Source organism: Vanellus vanellus (genome assembly GCF_965231255.1).
Source record: "Vanellus vanellus genome assembly, chromosome: 20".
Classification (NCBI taxonomy): Eukaryota; Metazoa; Chordata; class Aves; order Charadriiformes; family Charadriidae; genus Vanellus; species Vanellus vanellus.
The window spans coordinates 1,321,644-1,344,108 of record NC_138925.1 but is presented as its reverse complement, the minus strand read 5'-3'; the positions used below and the strand labels follow the sequence as shown (position 1 = coordinate 1,344,108).

Sequence of the window (22,465 nt, the reverse complement as noted above, 5' to 3'; positions counted from 1 at the left end):
AATTTCACCCCCCTTTGCACAGCACGGGCTGCGCATGTGTGTTGTCTCAGATCCTTCTGCACTGAACTGGGGGAATAGTGAAAGTTGATCTGTGAAGGCAATCTCAAGAGCAGGATGAACATTGCCTGGCGCAGTGTCAGACCACCCCTGCAAGCGGAGCAGAGGAGGCACCTGCTATTCCTCGTAGGCCCTGAAAATGCCTTTCTGTGAGCCTGGAGAAGGCTCTGTAGTGGTGTTTGGTTTCAGCAGAACCACTAACACCTCTGTGCTGCCTGTTTGCTGTTATGTCCTCGTGTATTCAGCTTACCTTTCGGCTGACTTTCCCAGCTTTAACTCTTTCCTTTAACTCTTATCACAGAGTTGCCTGCAAGAGTAGCACATCCACTGACTGATTCCTTTTAAATTTTTTTTTTTTTGATGTGTTGAATGCAGCAGTTGTTGGGGAGGACTGTTGCTTTCCTATGCGCAATTGCATTATGTGTGCTGATTTGTAGAAGCCATAAAGGAAAAAATACTGTGTATAACGTGCTTTCCTTTGTGTTTTGGGAGGAGCTGCCTATATCCTGTCTGTGCAGCTGAAACTTGCAGGGTGCCCCAGCGTGCTGCGTGCTGTACACAGCTTGCAGACCTCCTGTCCTAGTTTGTCACATCAGTTAGTTCCCCTGACACAGGATTATAGCGAGCGGCAAGTACTGTTGTGCTCAGTGACATGAATGATGTCTGCTTTCTGTCTGAGTGAGCCTGACCAGAGCCACGGCAGGTGGGCTGAGAACCTCTGCCTGGCTTGTAAGTCCCTCAATAATGTCTTGCTCAATTCCATGCGGTCCCTGACCAAGGGTCCATCCTGGACCATCCCTGGGTATGGGCACAGCTCCGTGCAGGAGGGCCAGAGAAGGTGCTGCCAACAAAGTCACCCACCTTGTCCTCATGGGCTGAGGTGTGACTGGTGGCTGATGAATTTTCCCCTCCAAAAGCAGCATGGCTGAGTCTGGAATGGAGACATGAGAGAAGGCAAGGTGTGAATGCAGCAAAGGACTTGACATCTGCTGGGGATATTGCGGCTGTCAGCAGAGACCTGCACAGGGGTGCCTGGAGCTGAGCTCCTGGTCACGAAAGCTGCATCAGCAGTGGGGAGATTACGATTTTTCATATATGCCTGCTTATGTTGCAGTACAGCCTTTCTTTTAAAGGTTGCGCCTTTTCCTTGCACTCTTTTTGTCTTCATGAAATTAGGTAGTTAAAATGGAGCCATTTTTTATCTCCTTTCCTGTTGGAAAAAAAAAACCAAAACAAACCAACAACCCAACAATAAACCAAAACCATTCTGCCATCATAATTCTGCTTCTTGAGCACAGGATACAGTCTTTAATTGCATCATCATATGCTGCAGGACTCCCGCCTCATTTGGTGAAGGGCTAGTGTTATTCAGTATTTCTTTTTATCCTCTTCAGTCACTGCATGCTCCATTTGCTGCAGAGCCTCCAAACGCTGCTCCGAATACAAAATCCTTCTCCTCTCTATGAGATCCCTTCGTGCTCTTGTTTTAGCCCACAGGTTCCCAGCAAATAACAAATAGATTTGGGGAGCACTCCACTGAGCCTGGGTGCATAGCTTTTTCCCTGCTGTGGCACAGGAAAATAAGGCAGAAATTGCCAAGTGTAGACTGACCTTGGGGGGCTTCCCTTTTTTTCTGGCGTGGTTTATTTGTTTATTTTTTTTCCCTCTGGGCAAGTGGAAAAGTGCTTAATAATTTCAGAAGCTAAATTGATTAAAATGGTGGGCCTGTGGCATACGTGCAGTTGAGATCTCTGGTGTCTCAGGTGCAGTGCTGGGAAAACGAACGTGGAATTAGCAGCCACCTCTGAAGGTTTCATCTTACCTGATTCATCCAGCATTGCGCTAGAGCTCTGGGCTGGCAGAGATAGGATCTAGTTCTCCAAGGGTTCACAAAGATGAGGCTTTCCTTTTTCTTCTCACAGTCACTGCCTCATTAGCTACACATTTATTCAGCAAGACAAGTGTGAGTTTTACGTGTAACAGACTTTTTTTCTAGGCAACTGGGTTCTTTCTGTGCCCAGTCCAAGCTACGCATGGAGCGAGTCTGATTTTCTTTGCTCAAAAATCAGTACATGATGTCTTGCAAAGCCCCTTTGTACATCCCTGTTTCTCTGGGGGATGTTTTAGCTAGAGTTTCTATTTTTTTGAGTGCTTGACTTCATGGCTTCATTGGTGTTTCTGTAATGTGGGGAGGTAGGGTGGGGGATCTGGGGGGATGGCTTGGGTGCAGATTCTCACTTAAGAGAAATAAACTTGGATACAAAGGAAGAGCAGATAACCTCTTGTGCGAGGTGTCCCATGGCTTAGGTCATCGCAGAGTTCAGAGCAACCCATCCACAGGACAGCCCTGAATCTGGAGCATCAGAGTAGCTGGTAAAAACACCCGTCCTTTCTTTCCATCCAGGCTCTCTTCTAGAGGGGACTTGAGCATTTTGAGCTATGTGCTTTCCCTCCCCTTTGGCTCCAGCGCCTACCCAGCTTGATGTTCAAACCAAGCTGTTTCAGAGCTAGGACGGGTATGAATGACAACACGAGCAAGATTACTGGCCATTGCAGGAGCAGTCCTAACTAGACGGCACCAGGGGATGGAGAAGTCCTGTTGTTTTCTGACTGTCTTACCTGGTTGGTGTCAAAATAAGTTGCAAAATGTCAGCACTGCATCCCGCACTGCTGGGGCCATCACTCCTGCGCTTGTCGCCGCTTGCCTGGGAGCAGTGGTAGGTTATAGCACGAGCTTTCCAAAAAGATGCTGCTCTTGTACCCCTTTTTGTTTTCTCTTGAAAGATGACTTCAGACTGAGCAATCCAGAGTCAGCTCGGTGTGAATTAGATGGGAAGATATGTCAACAGGTTCACTAACAGAGTTTTGGCTATAAAAGGACAGATTTTTGGAAACGAGAGAAACTAATTAATGAGATCAACTGCTCGTAAGAGAGCAGGAGGAGCTGTTGGATTAGTTTCTTTTATGTTAAAGGTAGGAGAAGTGTCTGAAGTTTGCACCCTCAATGAGAGAGGAGAATTTGTATGAGACATTACAGACTTGAGTGAATGAATCACTTGAAGGAGAGTATTGGGACCTGCAAGGAATGGCTGAAATGTTTGACAGAAGAAGAAATGTACTTTAGAGGTATGATGAGGGTCTTGTGGCACCTCAGGCTGCTGGGCATCACAGCCTATACTGAGACAAGCAGCAAACATTTGCCTAATTGAGTAAAGAAAAAGAATAATGAGAAGAGATGACCCTCAAACTCACGGCTGAGCCTAGGGACAAGTCCAGGAGAGACATGGAAACAGAAATTTCTTGCAGTTGAAGTGAAACCACAGCTCAAAGGTCATCCCCCAGGCGGCTGGATGAGCTGACACATGGCTATGAGCACGACAACAAGGTTCATTACTGTATTTTCCAAGTTGAGAGTGGTTTCTACAATTGATGACCAGGACAGATGTATGGGTGAGGGAAGCAGTGATCCTGGCAGCCAGCTCTGTGGGTGCACAAGAATATGTGTTGGGACAAGTTGGAGGACATGTGTAGCTGAAGCACTATGTGTAAACAAAAAAAGGGGATAAAATGCAGCAAAGGGGGTTCAAGTAAATTGTTTCTGCCTGACCTGGAATCTTTATTTGATGAGATAAAAATGGCTTTTTCTGCCTTGATCTAGAGTTGAGCAAAGCATTTGAATTTCATGTGAGGAAATTGTTAAACTCGAGGAAGCGGTGATATTAAAAAAAGGTTGTATCTTATTGCGACACAGCCACAGATCGTGCTGAAGGCAGGACTGACAGGTTGGAACAAGGTTACCCGTGGAGTTCTTGGAACTTACTTAATATTAACACTAATGTTATTGACACACACGTATCAAAGTATGCCTAACGAAACTTGCTGATGAGCAAAACTCTGATCTTTTGTCCACACAGAGGAGGATCTGCAAGAGGGAGAAGAACTACATGACTGCAGAATTAAATAGTGGGGATTGAATGACGTGGTAGTATGAAGTTAAGAGTGTGCATTTAGATGCAGTAACGAGAACTAAGAATTAAGACCTTGTCTGAAACTTGTGTGTGTGGTTCCAGTCTTGTTCAAAAATAGTGAATTCGTATTGAAGCAGAGACAGATCTGCAGTTGTAAGATCAGGGGAGTGGAGAGATGTTTTACGAGAGGAGCTGCCTTATTTAGACAAGTGAAATGAAGACTGAGAGGGAGTATGATTGTGCTCTTATAAAAAAATGGGAGAGGAAGGGTAGGGTAAACGCCTCAGAGAGTTTAGAAGGCTTTTTAAGTTAAAAGATAATGTTGGCACATGAACAAATGGGTATACGCTGGCCATGAATAAATTTAAGCTGAAAATTAGAAGAATCAACAGGGGAATGAGACTGTGGAAGAGCTTTCCAACCAGGGGAAAGGGAGCAGAAATGTAACTAGTTTTAGGACAGATCTTAGTGATTTTATTAATGGGACTGCGTAGTGTAGTGCTTATGACAGCAGGGAACTGGCTGGTGACCTGCAGAGTTTCTGCCAGTCCTACATTTCAAACGCTTAGGAGCACAGTGTTTGCAGAGAGGAGGTCAACCTGTATTTGTCAATTGGTTTTCCCTTGTAGGAGTCTTGTAGGTATTATAGTGGCATGCTAGAGCTTTTCCAAGCTACAGTGATTGCATCTTACGTAAGAATTGTCTCATGTGGCCTCGTCATAGAAATAATCATTCAATTAATAGGATGCTTATTTAAGTAACGAGTCTTTTTCTTTTTTTTTTTTTTTAGTTTCCATCCCTGTCTTTCGCTGACAAGCAGAAAAATTGGGGAGACAAGGGAAAAGAGATGGCCAATTTAGAAAGTATTTGCTAAAAATATTAAATGAAATATTGTTTTGAATCCTGTCTTTAAGTCTTTTTTTTTTTTTTTGTTCCCTTTGAAAAGAAATGCTTTTTGCTTTTCAGCCACTTCCAAGAGCTAGACTTGGTAGAAGAACCCACCGGCATAGTTTTCAAGGTGACATATGTCACATATACCTGGAACGTGTTTAGATGTTCCTGTAACTAGCACCCTGTAACACCTCCCAGTTAATCAAAGTAGTGGAAGCAGTGGACGTGGATTTATTGCAATACTGTGTACTGTGATACTGTTCCTGTTTCTCTGATCTCTCTTTAGATCGAAGAGTTTGTAGGAAACTCTCACAGACAGGTTCTTCCCTGTTTCTTTGTTGCAGGTAGTTTTGGATTGCTGCGAAGGCAGCTCTCAAAGGGAAGCCATGGACAATCTGCTCAGGAAGGTGCATGAAGAGAAAACCCTGAAAGCGGAAAGTTTGGTCAAACTTCTGGGGGCTGTGAAAGCATCATTCCCTGGTCTCCACCTTCTTCTAGACAGCTTGGTGACAACGGCAAACGTCTCTGATGGCAAAGGTATGGGTACACTAAACTTCAGGTGGCTGGGGACTGGGGATTGCCAGGAAGTTTGGATGCTTGTCTGGACTTCAGTGTGCTCTTATAATCTTACTTTTATGTAAGGGAATGGGGTGGCCTCTTTATGCAAACAAAAATGGTCTGGGAGCACTGGGGTAGGAGGACTATGCCAGCAAGAAAGCCCTTGATTTCAATGAAATGAGCAGTGTAGGGCAGAAGCCTGTTGGGCTCCTTCCTCGAGTTTGACACTGACAGGGGTGAAACTAGGATGTCATATCTGCAAAACAGGAGACTGCTCTCTACGGTGTCAAATTACTTTTTGGTTTTTAGTCACTTAAAAGTAGCAGCATGTGTCTCCATAATAAATAGAACACTTAATAAACTCTCCGTAGGTGAAGGCATCTTTACCAAACTCTGGTCCATTGGTGACTTTAACTCATGGTACTTGCTGGCTTTGAAAGCAAATACCTAAAACTTCCCCAAAGCTGTAGATGTTGTGAAATTAAATATGGGCAATGTCTCACCTGGCTTCAGTCTTCCTGAATTCCTTGTGATTTAGAGAGATTGTGGGCTGTGCATTTTGTTGGGTAGTGTTTCTACGCATTGTGGTCATTGAGTTGTGGTCTCCTGTGTGGAGCAGAGTGTGCTGATGGGAGTGCCATGCTTAGTGTCCCCTTTAGACATCATTATCTTGAACAGCTAGTCCCCTTCTCTTTGTTGTGGTGGAGATTTATTGTTTGTTGCCTGCCAGTGGTGGTTCAGCGGCTTGTGAGTCCTCACCTTTTGGCTGGTGGGACAGCCTTCCAAGTTTGGGTGGGTTTAGGCACACCTCTGAGCAGTTCAGGCAGAGAGGCAAGTTTTACCAGCTCTGAAGTCACTTAAAAATTAAAAACTAAATTAACATGCAGTGAAATGTAAATGAGTGTTTAATAGAAAGCAAAACTGTGCTCATAATGCTGATAATTTCCTCTGTAGCAAACATTCCCGACAGGCAGTTTGCTTTGTCATTTGTTAAGCACTATTGCTTTCTTGAAACACCAGACTCCCAACATGGTTAATTATCTAGTGATAATACCCATTCCAAGGAGGAGCATTCCTTAATTACATAGAGCTGAATCTTCTCAAATTGCAGCTTGAACAAACATAAGCGCAAATATTTCTTATCATGGAATTAAAGAGGGAGGGAATGATTTGAGCCACTGATGACAGCCTTTGATGTCCTGTGCTGTCCTGCTAACAGAAAGGAGGGCGTCTTGTACAGCGGTACAGGGCACACTGTGGTTATGGAGCTCACCTTGGTATGGTAGTGGAGCTGAGAGTGCATTCATAACAACTCAAATTTGTGTAATAAAATCAGAAATATTTCAATGGGAGAGGGGGGAAATATTTTTATTTGTAAACCGTCCCCTGATCCATGTGGGGCATGTTCAAGTCATACCTAAACCCTACGGAGCTCAAGTGCTTAATGAGGTTCCTTAGCTTTTCCGGGGAGTAGACTCGTGACTCCAAGAAGTCTTTGTCCAGGGAGTTTTTCATATTAGCTCAAAATATTCCATTGATTATCCCTACAGCCTGCCATTGCCGCCTTCACCATCCTGGAGAGCTTTCTCATCTTACCTGGCACTGTGTGTCTTCTGGGTCCCAGAGACTATTTTCTTTTCACCAAGCTGTGTGTATTTAGCTGCTTTTCTCCGAAGCAGTGCTGTGCAAATAGTAGATTTTTCTATTCGATACTGAACCAAAATGATTGAAAGACTTAAGCACGCAACCAAAAAACATGCATAGATGTTTTGGATGAACTACAGGTTTTTTTTGTTTTAGTTTCTCCTACAAAAGTATAACTATACATCTTCTCCAATTTAGTAACTCCAACAGTGAAAAAAATCCTTTTCAGATTCACCTGTTTAGAAATTTCCAGTTTTATTTATCAACTAATCTGGCCACAAGTACAATCATATATTACTTTTGGTACACAATGTATTTTGCCCAAGTCTCTTCATTGTCCTGAATAAACACTGCTCCTTTTTCTTGAATTAGTCCATTGTGTCCTGATCCTGGGATGTCTTTAAAGGGTTGTGGTGTTACTCCAGAGTAATAATTTCTCAGATTCATCAGGGCAAACCGCAGCAGACCCAACTTGGAATTAGATATGGGACGAAGAAGGAATGAGGTTAAAGTTGCATTTTTTTTTTTGGTGTAAGGGAGAGAAGAGGGTGTTACTGCTGCTTTGCAATCACAAGTCTGGTTTGTGTTTCCTTAACATTTGCACCAAGGACAGTTCAGCCTGCTATGTTCTTGATTACCTTGGACCATCTGGGTGTTTGTAAAATGTTTGATAGTCACACCGCTGAGGCAGAGTGTGTTGCGGAGCTCCTTCTCAATGGAGTGGATCAAAGACTCTCACTTACAGATCTCTTTCAGTGAAACTACAATTAAGAGTCATTAATGGGGTCTCCTTGATTTCAGGGCATCAGAAGAGGCTGATGAACATCTCAGGTGTTGTCTTCACAGACAAGACCATGCGTTTACCTGCTGAACAGGGCTGAGAACTGAGACTTTCTTCTTCTGGGCTCAGACCAGGACTGAGACTTGCAAGGCATTTGGGTGCCAGAGACCTATTTCTGTAGGCGCATGCGGGCAGAGGATGTTCTGTGTTGTCTTTGTTTGATTTGAAGCAGATTTGCGTTGTCATGTTGAGGCTGTGTGTTAGTCACCCAGGGAGAGCTGGCTGCCTTGGCTTTTTCATTCCCCCCCCCCCCCCCCTCAGCTCTGAAGCCCTTTGGGAAGATGCTGCAAGCTGACCTCTTCTTATTTTCCTTCACATGCATTCAGCCAAATGGAGCCCAGAGGATTATGGAGCCAAACTGTTGAGACGATACCGAGAAAACTTAGTGGAGCTCCTCACAGACACACAGACGCTGCTGCAGAGCATCTCTGCTGCACAGAGCCTGGCACCTGCTGAGAGAGAGGTAAACAGTCTCCTGTATGTGTACTAGGAGATACTGAGCTGTAGTCCCCGTCTGGAATCCCGATCGAGTCCTGAGGACTTGATTTACTACCTGTCATGGCTTGGTTTGGGGCAGTCCTCCAGCAAGACTCGATTTAACGGTTCTTTAGTATCCCTTAGCGGGAGTGAAGCAGGTAATGTATATGAAGCTGAAGGTTGGCAAGGCAGAGTGGCTGATTTGGGCACTCAGGAGAGATGCTCAGCTTTGGAGCAAGTTGAGGAAATGGCTGATGTATTCAGGTGAAGAGAGACCTTATAGCCCCTTCCAGTACCTAAAGGGGCTACAGGAAAGCTGGAGAGGGACTCTTGATCAGGGAAGAAAGCTGTAGGACGATGGGGAATGGTTTTAAACTGAAAGAGGGGAGATTTAGATTAGATATTGGGAAGAAATTCTTGCCTGTGAGGGTGGTGAGCCCCTGGCCCAGGTTGCCCAGAGAAGCTGTGGCTGCCCCATCCCTGGAGGTGTTCAAGGCCAGGTTGGACGGGGCTTGGAGCAACCTGGTCTAGTGGGAGGTGTCCCTGCCCAGGGCAGGGGGGTGGAACTAGATGGTCTTTAAGGTCCCTTCCAACCGAAACCATTCTGTGATTCTAAGAGCTGGGCTTCCAAGTGTTCACTGCATGAATTGCACTGTGAGCCAGGTCTTCAGCAGAGCAGGAGCAAGGGAAGGCTGGGTCTGGAGGGAGCCATGATCGTGGCTAACCATGATGCAGATGGATGGGGACCCTTGTTAGTGCCTCGCTGTGGGTCTTTCCAAGGCAATGGAGCAGGTTGTGAGGCGTGAGGCTGGTGGTTTTGCCTCTCTCGTGTCGGCCGCCCTGGAGGAGCAGTCTCTGTCGGTCTCTGCTGTTTGGCAGCTGCTGCTGGCCGTGCGTGAACCTGCACCACTGAACCTGCTCATGGAGGAGATCCGGAAACAACCTGGCGCAGCGTTTTTCTTCCAAGCAGGTAATGGCCTTGGTGTCCTCCCACGCCCTCCCTGCTGCTGGCAGGAGCTGCTTTCTAACTCCTTGCCCTCTCCTTGACCAGGAACTTCTTTTCTTCCAATGTGTCTCAACACCTCTGTCCTTGGTGAAACAGTTGATTAGTTTTGTCTGCAAACGCATCTTCTTTGCTTGTGGCTCTCTGCCTTCAGGTTTCATAATGAGCAAACCTTTTGATAGCTGGCCACCACCCTGTGCTAATAACCATCTGAAGGCTCATCAGACTCAAAGCACGGGTTTCGTCAGAGGTCTGTGTGCAGCCACCACCCTGTCCTCCTCAGAGCCTCAGCCTCTGGCTTTGAGTTTTTCTACTTTAAAAGCTTAAACTGTGCTTTTCCCCCAAAAATAGTTGTCAAGATCTCATGCAGGTGTAAGGAGTACTCAGGTTGGTGGTCTTGGGAGGCTGTGCAGAGCCTGGCTGTGTGTGCTGGCCCGGTGGACACAAAGCTGGGGTTCACCTGCCTGCAGTAAGATGACTGTGGGGTAGCTGCCTGTGTCCAAACTCCTCTCCTGCATCCCCTCCGTGCTCAGCCTGGAGAAACCAGCACTTCTGGCACACAGTGCATCTGGCTGCTTTTTACATGTCTCCGATCTGTGTCCTCAGATGAGGCAAATTGTGCCTAGAAATTCCTGTTTCTCTGCAAAAGTCAATATGGGATGTCTGTAATTGGGGGAGAGAAGAAATCCTGAGTCTTGGGAGAGTCATGCCTGCCTTCTGAGGTTGTCAGTGTCTCTTTCAGCAGTGTGCTTTGGAAAACCTGATCTTCTCATCCAAAGTTGGACAAGCAGTGAGAAGTAAGGTCTGGTAGGGTTTTATGCTGGATGTCAGTGCTGCAATTAGTATAAACAAAGCTTGCCTGTAATTGCTCACTGTTTCCTATGCCCGAAAGTAGTCATTCCTATTGTTAACAGCTCAGCTTCAGGTGTGGGCTGGACAAAGCTAAGTGAAGCTAAGGCCTTCAGGTTCTCTTTGAGTTTTGTTTTTTTAAATACCTTTACTTTTTCTTTTCCTCTTCAGTGGCCACCAGCGAGAGCACAGCCATTGAGATCATCCTGCGGCACAGCAAGCTGATCTCAGAGGCCATCCAGCAGAGAGCGGACCTGGAGGGCTTGGCTGCAGGGGAAGAGGGACTCACAGAAGCAATAAAAGAGGTATGAGGGGATGCTCTTGGAGCCGGCGTGGTTTGGGGCTCGAAGGGTGGACAGGCCCTAGTGCGCACTGAAATCAAGGAACATTACTTAAGTGGGGGAAGCCATCCACAGAGAGGTGCCCCTCTGCTGAAGTAAGAGTGTGTTGGGTGTTTTATTTAAATTCCACAGGATTTCTTAGGTAAAAGAATTTGCCAGTGAGATTCTCAGTTGGTGAAAATGTGTGTATTCAAACACAGCAGAACTGTTTCAGCTCTGCAAGGGTGCTGATGTTCTAGAGAAAGTGGAACTGCCGGAGAGTGGGTTTCCATTTGAGATGACTGTTCCTGGACATATGAGAATGAAACGCTCCTAGAAAATGCGCTGAGGATGCCATGATTGCGTAGCGTCCAGAGTGCCTTGCCTGTTTTCCCTTTGACAAGGAAAATGGGCTGTGTTAGTAATGAGCTGGCCTTTTCCACCAAGCAGTCTGCAGTTGTTCATTCCTGCTCTGGTTAGCTGCTGTTGGAGATCTGGAAGGGTGAGGTACATATGGGTATGCACAGATCCTCACCTTGATTCTCCTTGCAGTGGCTGTCTGAAGCAGGTTTGGATTTGGAAGGGAGAGAAAAGCCCAGAGAGAGTTGTGTATGAAAGACAGGTTTATGAGTTGGGTAAACTTGTAATGCTGTAAGGCATAGAGGAGCTGCTTTTTCCATGGAAAAGTGGTTTTAAGTGAGCTAATACCAAAACCAGAAAGTCTGAGAATTTAATTTGTTGTAACTTTTTTTTTTTAATCCTGAAATTCTCTCAGCTTACGCACATACATCAGTGGCAGGGCAAAGACCTGTACGGAGAGGGATTTCTTTTCTGGTTTCTCAAAGCAGGTTCCCAGCAGTAGAGATGAAATAGTGCGGATGGGCCCTCATTCCCAGACCATCCTGACCTTTCACAGCCCAAAATCTCTGTCATGTGGTGTTTTCTTCTTCTTACTTCTCCAGCTACTGAGTATTTCTGCTCAGAAGGAAAGTTCAGAGGCATCCTTGAAGGCGGCTCTGAGCACAGCCCAAGAGAAGTCTGTCCCGGCCATCAAGATCTGTCAGCTGCTGTGCAGTGTCCATGAGTCCTTTCCAGACCTGCAGCCAGTGATGCAGGAGCTGGGGCATGTGGGTAAGAAAAGCACAAACTTTCATCCTTCTGTGATCTTTTACACAGTTATGGGAGTCTTGGGCGGTTTGGTAGTGGTCCTCAGTGTCAAGGTGGCCTGAGGTCATTTCACCCCTGGCCAGATGTCAGTGTTGTACTTGCAGGAGGATTCACAGGGGTGACCTCTGGATCCAAGCATTCTCCTGCTGGTAAAATGCACCAGATTAGAGTTTTGTATGTTATGAGGGTTGTAGAGATTGTAACTGACCCCATACTGGTATTCCTTAACTGTGTTTGCATGTCTCCACAAAAGCCCTTGCTCAGTAGGCACTTAAGCAGCTTCGTTATGTAATCTGTATCAATATTTGGTTATTTTTCAGATTTTTTTATCCTTAACCTGTGGGGTTTCTTTGGCTCTCCTGGTACTGTTGGATCTGTATGAGTTTGGACTTGTATTGAAATCCCTGACTTTTTCTGTGTATGCGTGGGTACTTCACAGGCTGATTGCGAAAAGGTCATGTCAGAATGCACTTGTCTTGTGCAAAGATGACTGTGATGGTGCAGTTTGTAGTCCCAGACATTTTCCGAGCTAATTTTCTTAGAGTGTCTTCATTTGGTCTTGCTATGTATACACTTTACAGAGCAAGTGATCCCCTGGGAGGGTCCCACAGCAGTAGGGGAATGTTACATACTGTACTAGTTTGGCAAAGGTAGAACGAAACATATGCAGATAGCAGTTTGGTGAGCTCCAGAAACAAATGCATAGCAATAACCATGTGTGAGACCCTGCCCTGAGCTGTGGGATGCTCTCCAGCTGAGCCGAATTGTGTCTCTGCATCCGTCATTTGAAGGAAGAATGCTTAACAGAATTTGTTGCTTTAACGAAAAAGATAACAGAGGGCTGGGAAGCTAACTGCAGGTTTGCGTTCTCTTGAAAAGGATGCAAATGTAACTTGCTTACCATACATTTTTGTGGCATTGTGCTTCCCAGTGCATCCAGATTCTTTGGGCTGCAGAGTCCACTGGGATGTACACAGTGTGATTTTTATCCAAGCACAGGTGCTGGTTTAGCTCAATCCGACCTGGTGCCAGAGCTGCTTATCTTATGTCGCAGTGTGGAAATACTAGCAGATTGCTAGGTAGTTAGAGTAAACAGCTTGTTATTAATGTCTCATCTTCTTTTTAGGGGTAGAAGGTTTGTCTGAAAACTTGGATCAGGACCACGATTGGTCTTTATGAATGAACACAAGCCTCCTGGCTTTGACACTCACCATCATTTTGTGTTTGATGGTGACAGGCGAAGCCAATGTTCCCCGCATACGGGGAAGGAGCAGAGGGTGAGCTGCTGTTCGTTAACTTGCCTGCGTTCTTGAGCAATGGGGAGATGTTGTTGAGGTGGCAGGTGGGACTGGGTGACTGGGAGCAGTGCATGTGTAGAAGAAACTGGGGACCTGCATTACTGCTCTAGCCGTAGGGCTAGGAGGGTGACAGCACACGCTCTGCTCCCCTTTCTTGACTCAGAGGCCTTAGTGGTCTCGTGAGAGATGTCCTACACTGTAGATCCAGTGTTCATGCCCAGCTCAGGTCTAGGTCCTCTCTTCTAACTCCACCAAGAGCTACCACCAATCCAGTCAGCTTTTTTACCGGTTGTGACTCTGATGAGAATTTCCAGAGAAAAGGCATTTCCTTCTTATCTGGCATTCCTCCTCTGTCTCCTGCCAATGCTGCAGGCACCTGCCCCGCTCCCCTTCACCCTTTCTGACCACGGGATGTGACAGGGCTGATGCCTTGCTGACTCCAGAGGAGATAAGCCAAGAAGAATTGCACGTGCCTGTGAATGTGCAGCTCACCTTAGCTCCCGGACACCTTGCAGTGCTTACCAGCGAGGGACTTGGGGAGTCAGCTAGATTGCTCTGGCAGATGCCTGCTTCTCTGGCACCAATATCAAAGAGAGCAGACTGCTGTTACTAAGTGTCTTTGCAGGGCTTCAAGCCAAGGTTGAGATTAAATCAAGTAAGAAGCAACATCAAAAACCAGAGCCCTGGAAAAATGGTATTTATTTGGCAAAAATATATATTCTGTATGAAGTGTCCAGAGGAGGATTGCCAGTTACCAGCCCCTCTTTGGCATCCTACAGATCTTTACACTGAATGTCCATATCTTAATTTCTAGGCCAGTCTCCTCAGCTCTGATATCACTGCTTACCAGCCCTAAATGTTGCAGGTGGTTTTATGGATCAATAGCCATGTGGCTCTTGGCATGAGATATGAATGATAACTGTGGGCTTCATGTTTGAGGGATGGGAGCTTCCACTTGAAACAGAGGAGATATTACATTTTTGAAGAACATATGTGCCGCATGGAGATGCATACAGTTTTCATTTCCACTTGAAAGCAACAGTTCTTACATCTCTACTGAAAAAAAAAAAAAATATCTGATGCTTAATTTAAGTAAGCTGAAGCACTTGGAAAGCACCAGGCATCCCTTGTGGAGGAAACTGCCTCCATCCCCAATCAAACTCAGCATCATCAAAGTAATGGGTTGGTTTCTTTGGTGGAGGTACAATATGAAATCTGTTGGCTTCTCCTTGAGTCCCTTCTATAGTTGGAGCACTGTCACTCTTGGCAGCTGGTGCTTGCAAGGGTGAAGTTTGGCTCTTCCAGCCAACTCCATAACCTCTTCTCTTGCCAGCTGCTTTTCAGGTCTCTGTACAGTCACTTCTTGAGAGATCGTGTTTGTCAAGGTATGCCTTGCTTTCAGATCTCAGAAATGTGTCAAGAACTCCAGCAAAAGGCTTTTCCTCTGTGTAGTCTGGTGTTTAAAACAGCATCTAACTTAGGCTTGAGTCAGCCCCTGGAACTGTTAAATTCTAGGGTTTGTGAGCAAAACGCCATTCTCCCCTATAAAGACTGTGTTAGAAGCCACCGTGGGTGTCAGCAACCATCAGAATGACCTTCAGAATGCAAAGGGATAGGTGGAATTTTCTTCCGGCTTAAGCTGAAGAAGTGGAAGATGGGATGGTAACACACCGAGAGAGCTTCTGTTTCTGGAGTCTAATATCTATCATGAATTGCAGGGAGAGTTGAGCAGCCACCAGGATTACAGACTCAGCAGGCCACTTACAAAAAAGAAAGAGAACTTAGTATGAAATATGCCATAATTAACAGCAGGGTTTTTCTTCCAGTGCTGAATGTCTTTGCCACCAGAGAATGGAAAGTGATGCAAAGTCCAGAGTCCCAGAGGACCCCCCCAGTCGTGAATTCATGTCTGGGACCTTTCTGGTGTATGTTTGCCCTCGGGCTCTGTCTGCTGCCAGGAGGCTCAGCCAGGGGCATGGCTAAGGCATGCTAAGTTCCTGCCCCTCAAACTTGATGTGCAAGCATTTCATCGGTCTGGTGTTATTTCGCACGAGAGCACTTGGGTTCACTTCCCAGCTTCCTGCATCTCCAAGGATGGAAGCTGACTGAGTAACATCTGTTGCTCAATGCTGCTCTAACGAGGTATGAAACGTTGTCTTCAGCCATAGGAGGGGTTCTGGGAGACATCCTGGCTGCCAAGTGGAAAGGAGTCGCTGCCCTGATGTAGCAGTGCCGTGTGTCCCCTCTTCTGTTCAGGCAGCAGCCAGCCTGTGGTACTTGCTGCCATTAAAGAAACCTGCAAGTTCAGCAACCTGACACCTGACCTTACTGTCACATCAGCTTTGTGTCATACAGTTTAGCGTGTCTCCCATTCTCCCGTCTCATGGTAGCCTTTGAAAGCCTTTTGAGGGTGTATTCCACCATCAGGCAAGGTTCCTCCTGCCATCCAGGATGTGTATATTACTCTACAGGACTACAGGTTGCAGGTACCTAGCCGTTGATTTCACATGATCTGCTTCAGCTTTCTTTCAAAACTGTTCTCTGGGAGCAGTAGCATCCCCCTGAAAACAGAGAGCTGTTCTTGGAGCCCCTTTATGCGTTTCCCCATGAAGGTGGACTGAAGTTGAGAGCTTGCCCTGCCTTTATACCATTACAGTCTTGTGCTGTTGTCTAGGCTAAAGGTTTATAATCCTTGTAATTGAACAACATTTTCACAGGCATAGGAGCAGGAGGACCATGAGCCAGCTCTTGGCCCACTGGAGTCTGTGGCAAACTCCACTTCCTCTGTTACACCCCTGCTGCCATGGCAATTCTTCTAGACATTTCCAGTCCTTAGTTGCCTTAGTGCTCATATTTTCATAGAATCATAGAATGGTTTAGGTTGGAAGGGACCTTAAAGACCACCCAGTTCCACCCCCTGCCCTGGGCAGGGACACCTCCCACCAGCCCAGGTTGCTCCAAGCCCCGTCCAACCTGGCCTTGAACACCTCCAGGGATGGGGCAGCCACAGCCTCTCTGGGCAACCTGGGCCAGGGGCTCACCACCCTCACAGGCAAGAATTTCTTCCTGATACGTCGTCTAAATCTCCCCTCTTTCAGTGTAAAACCGTTCCCCCTCATCCCATCGCTCCCATCCCTGATCCAGAGTCCCTCCCCAGCTTTCCTGTAGCCCTTTTAGGCACTGGAAGGGGCTCTAAAGTCTCCCTGGAGCCTTCTCTTCTCCAGGCTGAACACCCCTAACTCTCAGCCTGTCCTCACAGCAGGGGGGCTCCAGCCCTCGCAGCATCTTTGTGGCCTCCTCTGGACTCACTCCAACAGGTCCATGTCTCTCCTGTGTTGAGGGCCCCTGAGCTGGAAGCAGCACTTCAGGGGGGTCTCCCCAGAGTGGAGCAGAGGGGAAGAATCCCCTCCCTCGCCCTGATGGGCATGCTGCTGGGGATGCAGCCCAGGATGTGGTTGGCTTTCGCCAACATTCATCCTGCCCAGCAAGGTGACTCTCTTTGACATTCAACATTTCTGGGACATTTAAAGGTACTTCTTCAGTTGAGTCAGAAGAACTGACGGTGTTAGTTGTAGAGACATGGGAAGAGACCTTAGAGGTGAAAGGCGTGTATTTCTATCTTGACAGAGGAGGACAAACGGGAAACCAGTCTTCCAGTCTGTTTTTCTCCCTTGATGTATTCAGAGGTCGATGGGTCACCAACTTGACATCTTAAGATTTCCAAGTTTGTTAGAATATGTCACCTAGTTTCTAGTCCATTGGAAATCCAGGGCAGTAGTGCTGTGCAGGGAGGACACTTTGCTGAGCTCTCCCCATAGCGAGGAAGGCAGAAATGAAGTTTTGCAAGCACAGGCTGAATTTCCTGTGCATTGGCAAAAGAAGTCTGCACTGGTTTCCATGGCCACACAGTTGCATGGTTCTCATTATAGCAAAGAAGCCAAATATATCTGTTTGTATTTTGATTTCTTCCATACGTGCATTCCCTGTGGGTCTTTTCTGTAGATTGAGATTCCTAGGTGAATTTTACAGCTTGTGCTTTTTGAGATGATGGTGTTACAGGGCCTCAGAAAAGCATTATACTTTGCAGGAAGTGAATGTAATGAGCGAATTAAAATACCTCAGGGCCTTAACCAGAAGACTCAAAAGGGTCGTAGCAAGATTATCTGTTCCCTTTCAAAGAGTTTGCGTTTGGGAAGTGTTCCTGAGATTTCTTGTAATTAATGGCTGGATATCCACTCTCAATGGCAGACTTAGACAGTATCATACCTGAGGCTCAGATTTTCAAACATTTAATCACGGCCGTAACTTCACGTGTCTGAGCAGGAGGCAGATGCTTGGAAGCAATTGATGTTCCTGTTTGAGGAACAAGCTCTTTGGAAAATCTGGCCCTGACTCTTGCCAATCTAATCCAGCCCCTGCTATGTGTGGGTGGATAAACTCAAGGACCACACTTTCATGCATTGTACCACACATGGCCACGACCACTTTTGGGCAGAACCATGTGCCACCGTTGTGATGGGACACTGTGTCTGATGTGTGTCTGTTCTTGCTGTGCAGGGACAACTGTTTGTGTGGGAGCATTCAGGAGATGGGAGGCAGAGGCTGGTGCGCAGTCCTACTGGTCGCCACCAAAACAGGAATTGCTATTTCTGTAGGTCTCTTGACTGAGGGAACTGGGGAGAAACCTGGGATCAGGAAGTGGAAGGTGAACAGTGAATCCCAAGTTGAAGCTCTGGACAAAGATGAGGACAAGGTGGGAGGAGCCAGTGCCAAGGAGCTGAAGGAACACCAAGAAAAAGCATCTTCCAAGAAGAGTTTTGTCTGCAAAGCTTGTGATAAGACCTTTCACTTCTACTGCCGCCTGAAGGTGCACATGAAACGTTGTCGAGTGGCCAGAGGAAAGCAAATCCAGTGTAAGGAGTGCAGTGAAATCAAATCAACAAAGAAGGAGCTGGAGAAGCATCAGCTAGAGGTCCACGGGGTGGTGGGGACAGCCAAGAAGAAGAAGAAGAAGCGGCTCCCCGTGGCGTGCGACATCTGTGGCCGAGAGTTTGCTCATGCCTCAGGTAGGATTGGTGGGAGCAGGGTGGAAGCAGGGTTGTTTGGATAGAAGTTTGGACAATATAATAAAGTGATAGTCTGAAATCTCCTCCTCCTCCCTGCAGCTCTGTGAGCGCTGTGTGTGAGAAATGCAGCTCAGCTCATTTCTCCTGCCCCACTGAGCACAACCGTTTTCTGATTAGTTCTTCCCTAATTGGTTTTCCACATGGCTCATCAAGGAAAAGTGGGGCTACTGGCAAACTTAAAAGCCTCCAAAAATAATCAAGCTGTTCCAGTTCTGTGGCTGGTTTAGCAGGACGAATAAGAGGAGTTGAGTCTCTTTGCCCTCCCTGTGGCAGCTCACGATATTGTGGCTGGAGGACACAGGTGGACCCCTGGTGTTGTGTATAGGCTGGTGGACCTCTGGGCTGGGTGGAGTGGTGCCTCTGCAGCAGGGTTGGGCAGGGCTGGCACTGGGTCCCACCAGTGCCACCCCGGTGTCCTGCTCGCCTCCCCAGGGATGCAGTACCACAAGCTGACGGAGCACTTTGACGAGAAGCCCTTCTCCTGCGAGGAGTGTGGGGCCAAGTTTGCAGCCAACTCCACGCTGAAGAACCACCTGCGGCTGCACACGGGGGACCGGCCCTTCATGTGCAAGCATTGCCTGATGACCTTCATGCAGGCCTCGGCCCTCGCCTACCACACCAAGAAGAAGCACGCTGAAGGTAAGCCTTCCCTGTGGGAGCCCGGCCCTTGGCTTGGCTTGCTCCATCCACTCCTTCCTGCCCTGCTTCTCCATTTGCCTCCCGGTTGCTTCCCCAACCTCCCCATCCGTTGGGAGGCTGCTCCCAGATCTTCTTCACCTGCGTGGTTCCTCTCTCTGCCCCTCCCCCATCCTTTTCTGCAGCTCCTCCCTTTAGCCTTGCTCTCTGTTAAAGGGATCTCTCTCTGCCTTCCTTGGTTTGCTCCTGGGTTCCTGAGCTCCTCTCTGTCCCCTCACATAACTCTTGTGATGTGTCCTCCTCCCTCTGGTTAACCTGCTTTTGCCCGTCCCTCCCTCGAACTTAATTTCACGTGGGTTTTCATGCCAGTGCTTCTCCCGCCCCTGCACCCAGCCCCTTCCACTACTGGGGCATGAGCATGTTGTAGCTGGGCAGTTAATTCTGAACATGAGACGTGCCAGCGTGTAGTACTTCCTGAAGCGTGTCATACCTCCAGATACTTAAGATCTATAGTAATTTAATACTCCCTGGGCTTGTGTGGTTTTCTTCAGCACCTCTAGGACCTTTTTGACCTCTCACTGACATGCTCTGACTACCCAAGGGAAGCCTGTCCAGTTTACGATCTCTCCCCTCTCCCTCTGAAATTAGACGTAGTCCAGGTGGAGCTCCTGTCCCATTAGGTGCAGGCTCTCACCCTGGGTGTCACTGCAGGGAAGATGTACGCCTGCCAATACTGCGATGCTGTGTTCGCCCAGTCCATCGAGCTGTCGCGCCACGTCCGGACCCACACGGGGGACAAACCGTATGTCTGCCGGGAGTGTGGGAAAGGCTTTCGCCAGGCCAACGGGCTCTCCATCCACCTCCGGACCTTCCACAGTGAGTGTGGCCAACTGCCTCCCTGGCTTGGGCAGCCCAGCCTGCAAGGTGGCTTCTGCAGGGTTATGGCACACCCATCTATGGCAGCAAAGGCTTATGCAGGTGTTGCTAATGCCTGCAAGCAGGCTGAATGTCTCGTGGTGGGGTTTTTCCCTCCCAGAAAAAGCAAGTCTCTTTAGTGATTTGATGCTGTGGGTAGGATTATCGCCCCCAAAAAATGGCAGGGCTGTCTTCCAGCAGACTGCGAGCTGCTGGGAACCTACCATGGGAAGCTGTATATGAGCAGAAGCAGCAACATCTGTATGCAAAGCCAAAACTCTCGTGCTAGTTTTCATCTGGGAAGTAATAAACTTTTATTTCCCTTTTCTTTCCTCCTTCTGTGAATTCTCCTCTTAATTCTTTCCTTTTTTTTTTTCTTGATTTCTTTGCCACCTGTTTGTTGGTTTCTGGGTGGCAGACATCGAAGATCCCTATGACTGCAAGAAGTGCCGGATGAGCTTTGCCACCCTGCAGGAGCACCGCAAGCACGTCCATGAAGCCCACTCCCGGGAGTACCACCCCTGCCCTACCTGTTCTAAAGTCTTCAGTGCCCCATCGCTCCTGGAGCGCCACATGGTGACCCACGTTGGAGGAAAACCCTTTAGCTGTGAGATCTGTGACAAAGCTTATCAGGTGAGCTGGGGCAGCAGGGATTTGGTCTCACGTGCCGGTGGTTGCCGTTACCGGCTCCTGCACCAGGATGTCTCTCCTGGTCATTCACACTGAGTGCAGCAGTTTGTGATCAGCAGGAGGAAAAATTGCAGAGAGGAGGCTGAGTCTGTAGGGAAAAGGCAGGTCCATGGACAGAGATGGGCCATAACCGCAAAGGGCTACATACCTGCCTGTCTGGACCCTCAGGAATCGCTTTCACCCAAGTTTCTAGCTGCCAGGAAGTGTAGGAATAAAAATACTCATGTTGCAAATGGCATGCCTCAGTGGGATTATGTGTGGGAGTACATTCCTACGAGGGAACAAAAATTCACACCGAAAGGAGACCTGCAGCGAGTGAGATGAGGATGAGGATTCAGCAGGGTTCAGCTCTTCAGGGGCAAGGGATAAACAGAAGTGAGGCGTTAGCTGTTGACCTGGGGGAGGATAAGCAGGTCTTGTACCTGCTGAGCACAACCCTGTTGGTTTCCATGCGGTTTCTTGCTGTCATTATGTCCCTGGAACAGCTTTGTATTGTAACCATGCTTTGATCCTTATCATTGCAGCAATTGTCAGGGTTATGGTACCACAATCGGACCCACCACCCTGATGTCTTTGCAGCTCAGAATCACCGCTCCTCCAAGTTCTCCTCCCTGCAGTGCAGCTCCTGTGACAAAACCTTCTCCAGCACTGCTGCTCACCGAAAACACGTCAAGGCAGAGCACACAGGTAACGGCTTATTCACGAGCGAACGAAAACACGTGGCGACTGCTGAGACAGGTGTAGTAATAACTCTGATAGGACAAGGCTGCACGTCTCATTTAGCTGCAAATCACAGTAGATTCTTTGTATCCTGTAGCAGTCTTTTCTGGCAAGTCCCACCTCAGTGTCTTGCAGCTCATTTGCTCTTGGCCTCTCCTTTTCCTGCCTTATCTCCAAAGATGCTCCTCATGTCTATATGCATATGTGGTGTTGCTGAAACATTAACAGAGCTCTGGTGCAGATGTCTTGTAGAAGACCTTGGGTACACGCTTTTCTGTTCTTGGCCTTGTTTGCAGATGTGAAGTTCCATGAGTGCGAGATGTGCAAGGAGCTCTTCCCCACGCTGGCTCTCCTGCAGGTCCATGTGAAGTGCAGGCACTCAGGTCTGTTACGTTTGCTGTTGTTCATGTTAACCTTGTGAGCAATGACTGCTGCTCTCAGTGAGTGATGTCTAAGGTGTAAGTGGGAGACTGGAGGTGGACGTGGTAAGGAAGCAGAGTGTGAGGAAACAGAATGAATGGATGAACTGGAAAAGCACTGGTTTTGGTGAGACTGGGGTGTTTGTTAAGTTTCTGGAGCCACTGGAGTCAAGGATGGATCTGGATTTGCTTGTTACAGCAGAGAAGAGAGCTTAGTGCAGGTGAGGAGACATCAGCACAGAGAAATGAGGAACTTGACCCTGAGCATGGGGTTCTGTGGAGGACAGAGCTAGTGGGAGACTGGAGAAAAAGGGAGTTTATCACCAGACAGATCAGAGAGGGACTTGTACTCACGCAGACCATGTCAAGGGCCCTTTGACAAGTGGGCAAGCTGAAGCAAGGCTGTGAGGCAGCGTGAACTAGCAGACCAGACTACTATGAAAGGTGGGTCACTGGGGCTGTGCATGGGATGGCAGGAGAGGAGATGGATCAGGAGATGTTGGAGCGGGCAGCCAACAGCAGCCTGCAGAGTGAGGAAGGAGAAAACCTAAACAGAGCTCCGTCTGAGAGGAGAGAGCCCCTGGGTGGGTAATGGGTTTGCAGTAGCTGAATGAGGAAGCGCAAGCAAGGAGCAAATGTTGGATGGTGCCAAGGAACAGGTAGAAGAGATGTTTGGGAGAATGGACAGCCGCAGTTACAATCAGGTACACCAACCTGGTTTCTGAATGCCAGTGCTGAGGGGCGCTAGAGCTAAAACGTTCCTGAACAGCCACAGACTGTTTGACAGACAGCGGTGTAGCCAGAAGAAGGGACGCTGGCACATGCCGTGTCCTGAGTCCCTGGTGGGTTTCAGCGCTGTGTCTCCTGGCCATTTGCAGCTCCCTGT

At 47.7% G+C, this 22,465-nt stretch overlaps 1 protein-coding gene across 1 annotated transcript in view; it reads left to right on the top strand.

Moving 5' to 3' along the window:
• ZBTB40 (zinc finger and BTB domain containing 40) overlaps positions 1 to 22,465 on the top strand; it is a 36,176-nt gene that overhangs the window by 12,210 nt on the left and 1,501 nt on the right. Inside the window, exons 6-16 of the mRNA XM_082493543.1 lie at positions 5,261 to 5,453; positions 8,286 to 8,422; positions 9,217 to 9,406; positions 10,460 to 10,593; positions 11,571 to 11,739; positions 17,729 to 18,139; positions 18,632 to 18,838; positions 19,547 to 19,711; positions 20,169 to 20,383; positions 20,965 to 21,127; positions 21,457 to 21,543. Coding sequence (XP_082349669.1) covers positions 5,261 to 5,453; positions 8,286 to 8,422; positions 9,217 to 9,406; positions 10,460 to 10,593; positions 11,571 to 11,739; positions 17,729 to 18,139; positions 18,632 to 18,838; positions 19,547 to 19,711; positions 20,169 to 20,383; positions 20,965 to 21,127; positions 21,457 to 21,543 — 2,071 coding nt within the window. The remainder of the gene's footprint in view (positions 1 to 5,260; positions 5,454 to 8,285; positions 8,423 to 9,216; positions 9,407 to 10,459; positions 10,594 to 11,570; positions 11,740 to 17,728; positions 18,140 to 18,631; positions 18,839 to 19,546; positions 19,712 to 20,168; positions 20,384 to 20,964; positions 21,128 to 21,456; positions 21,544 to 22,465) is intronic.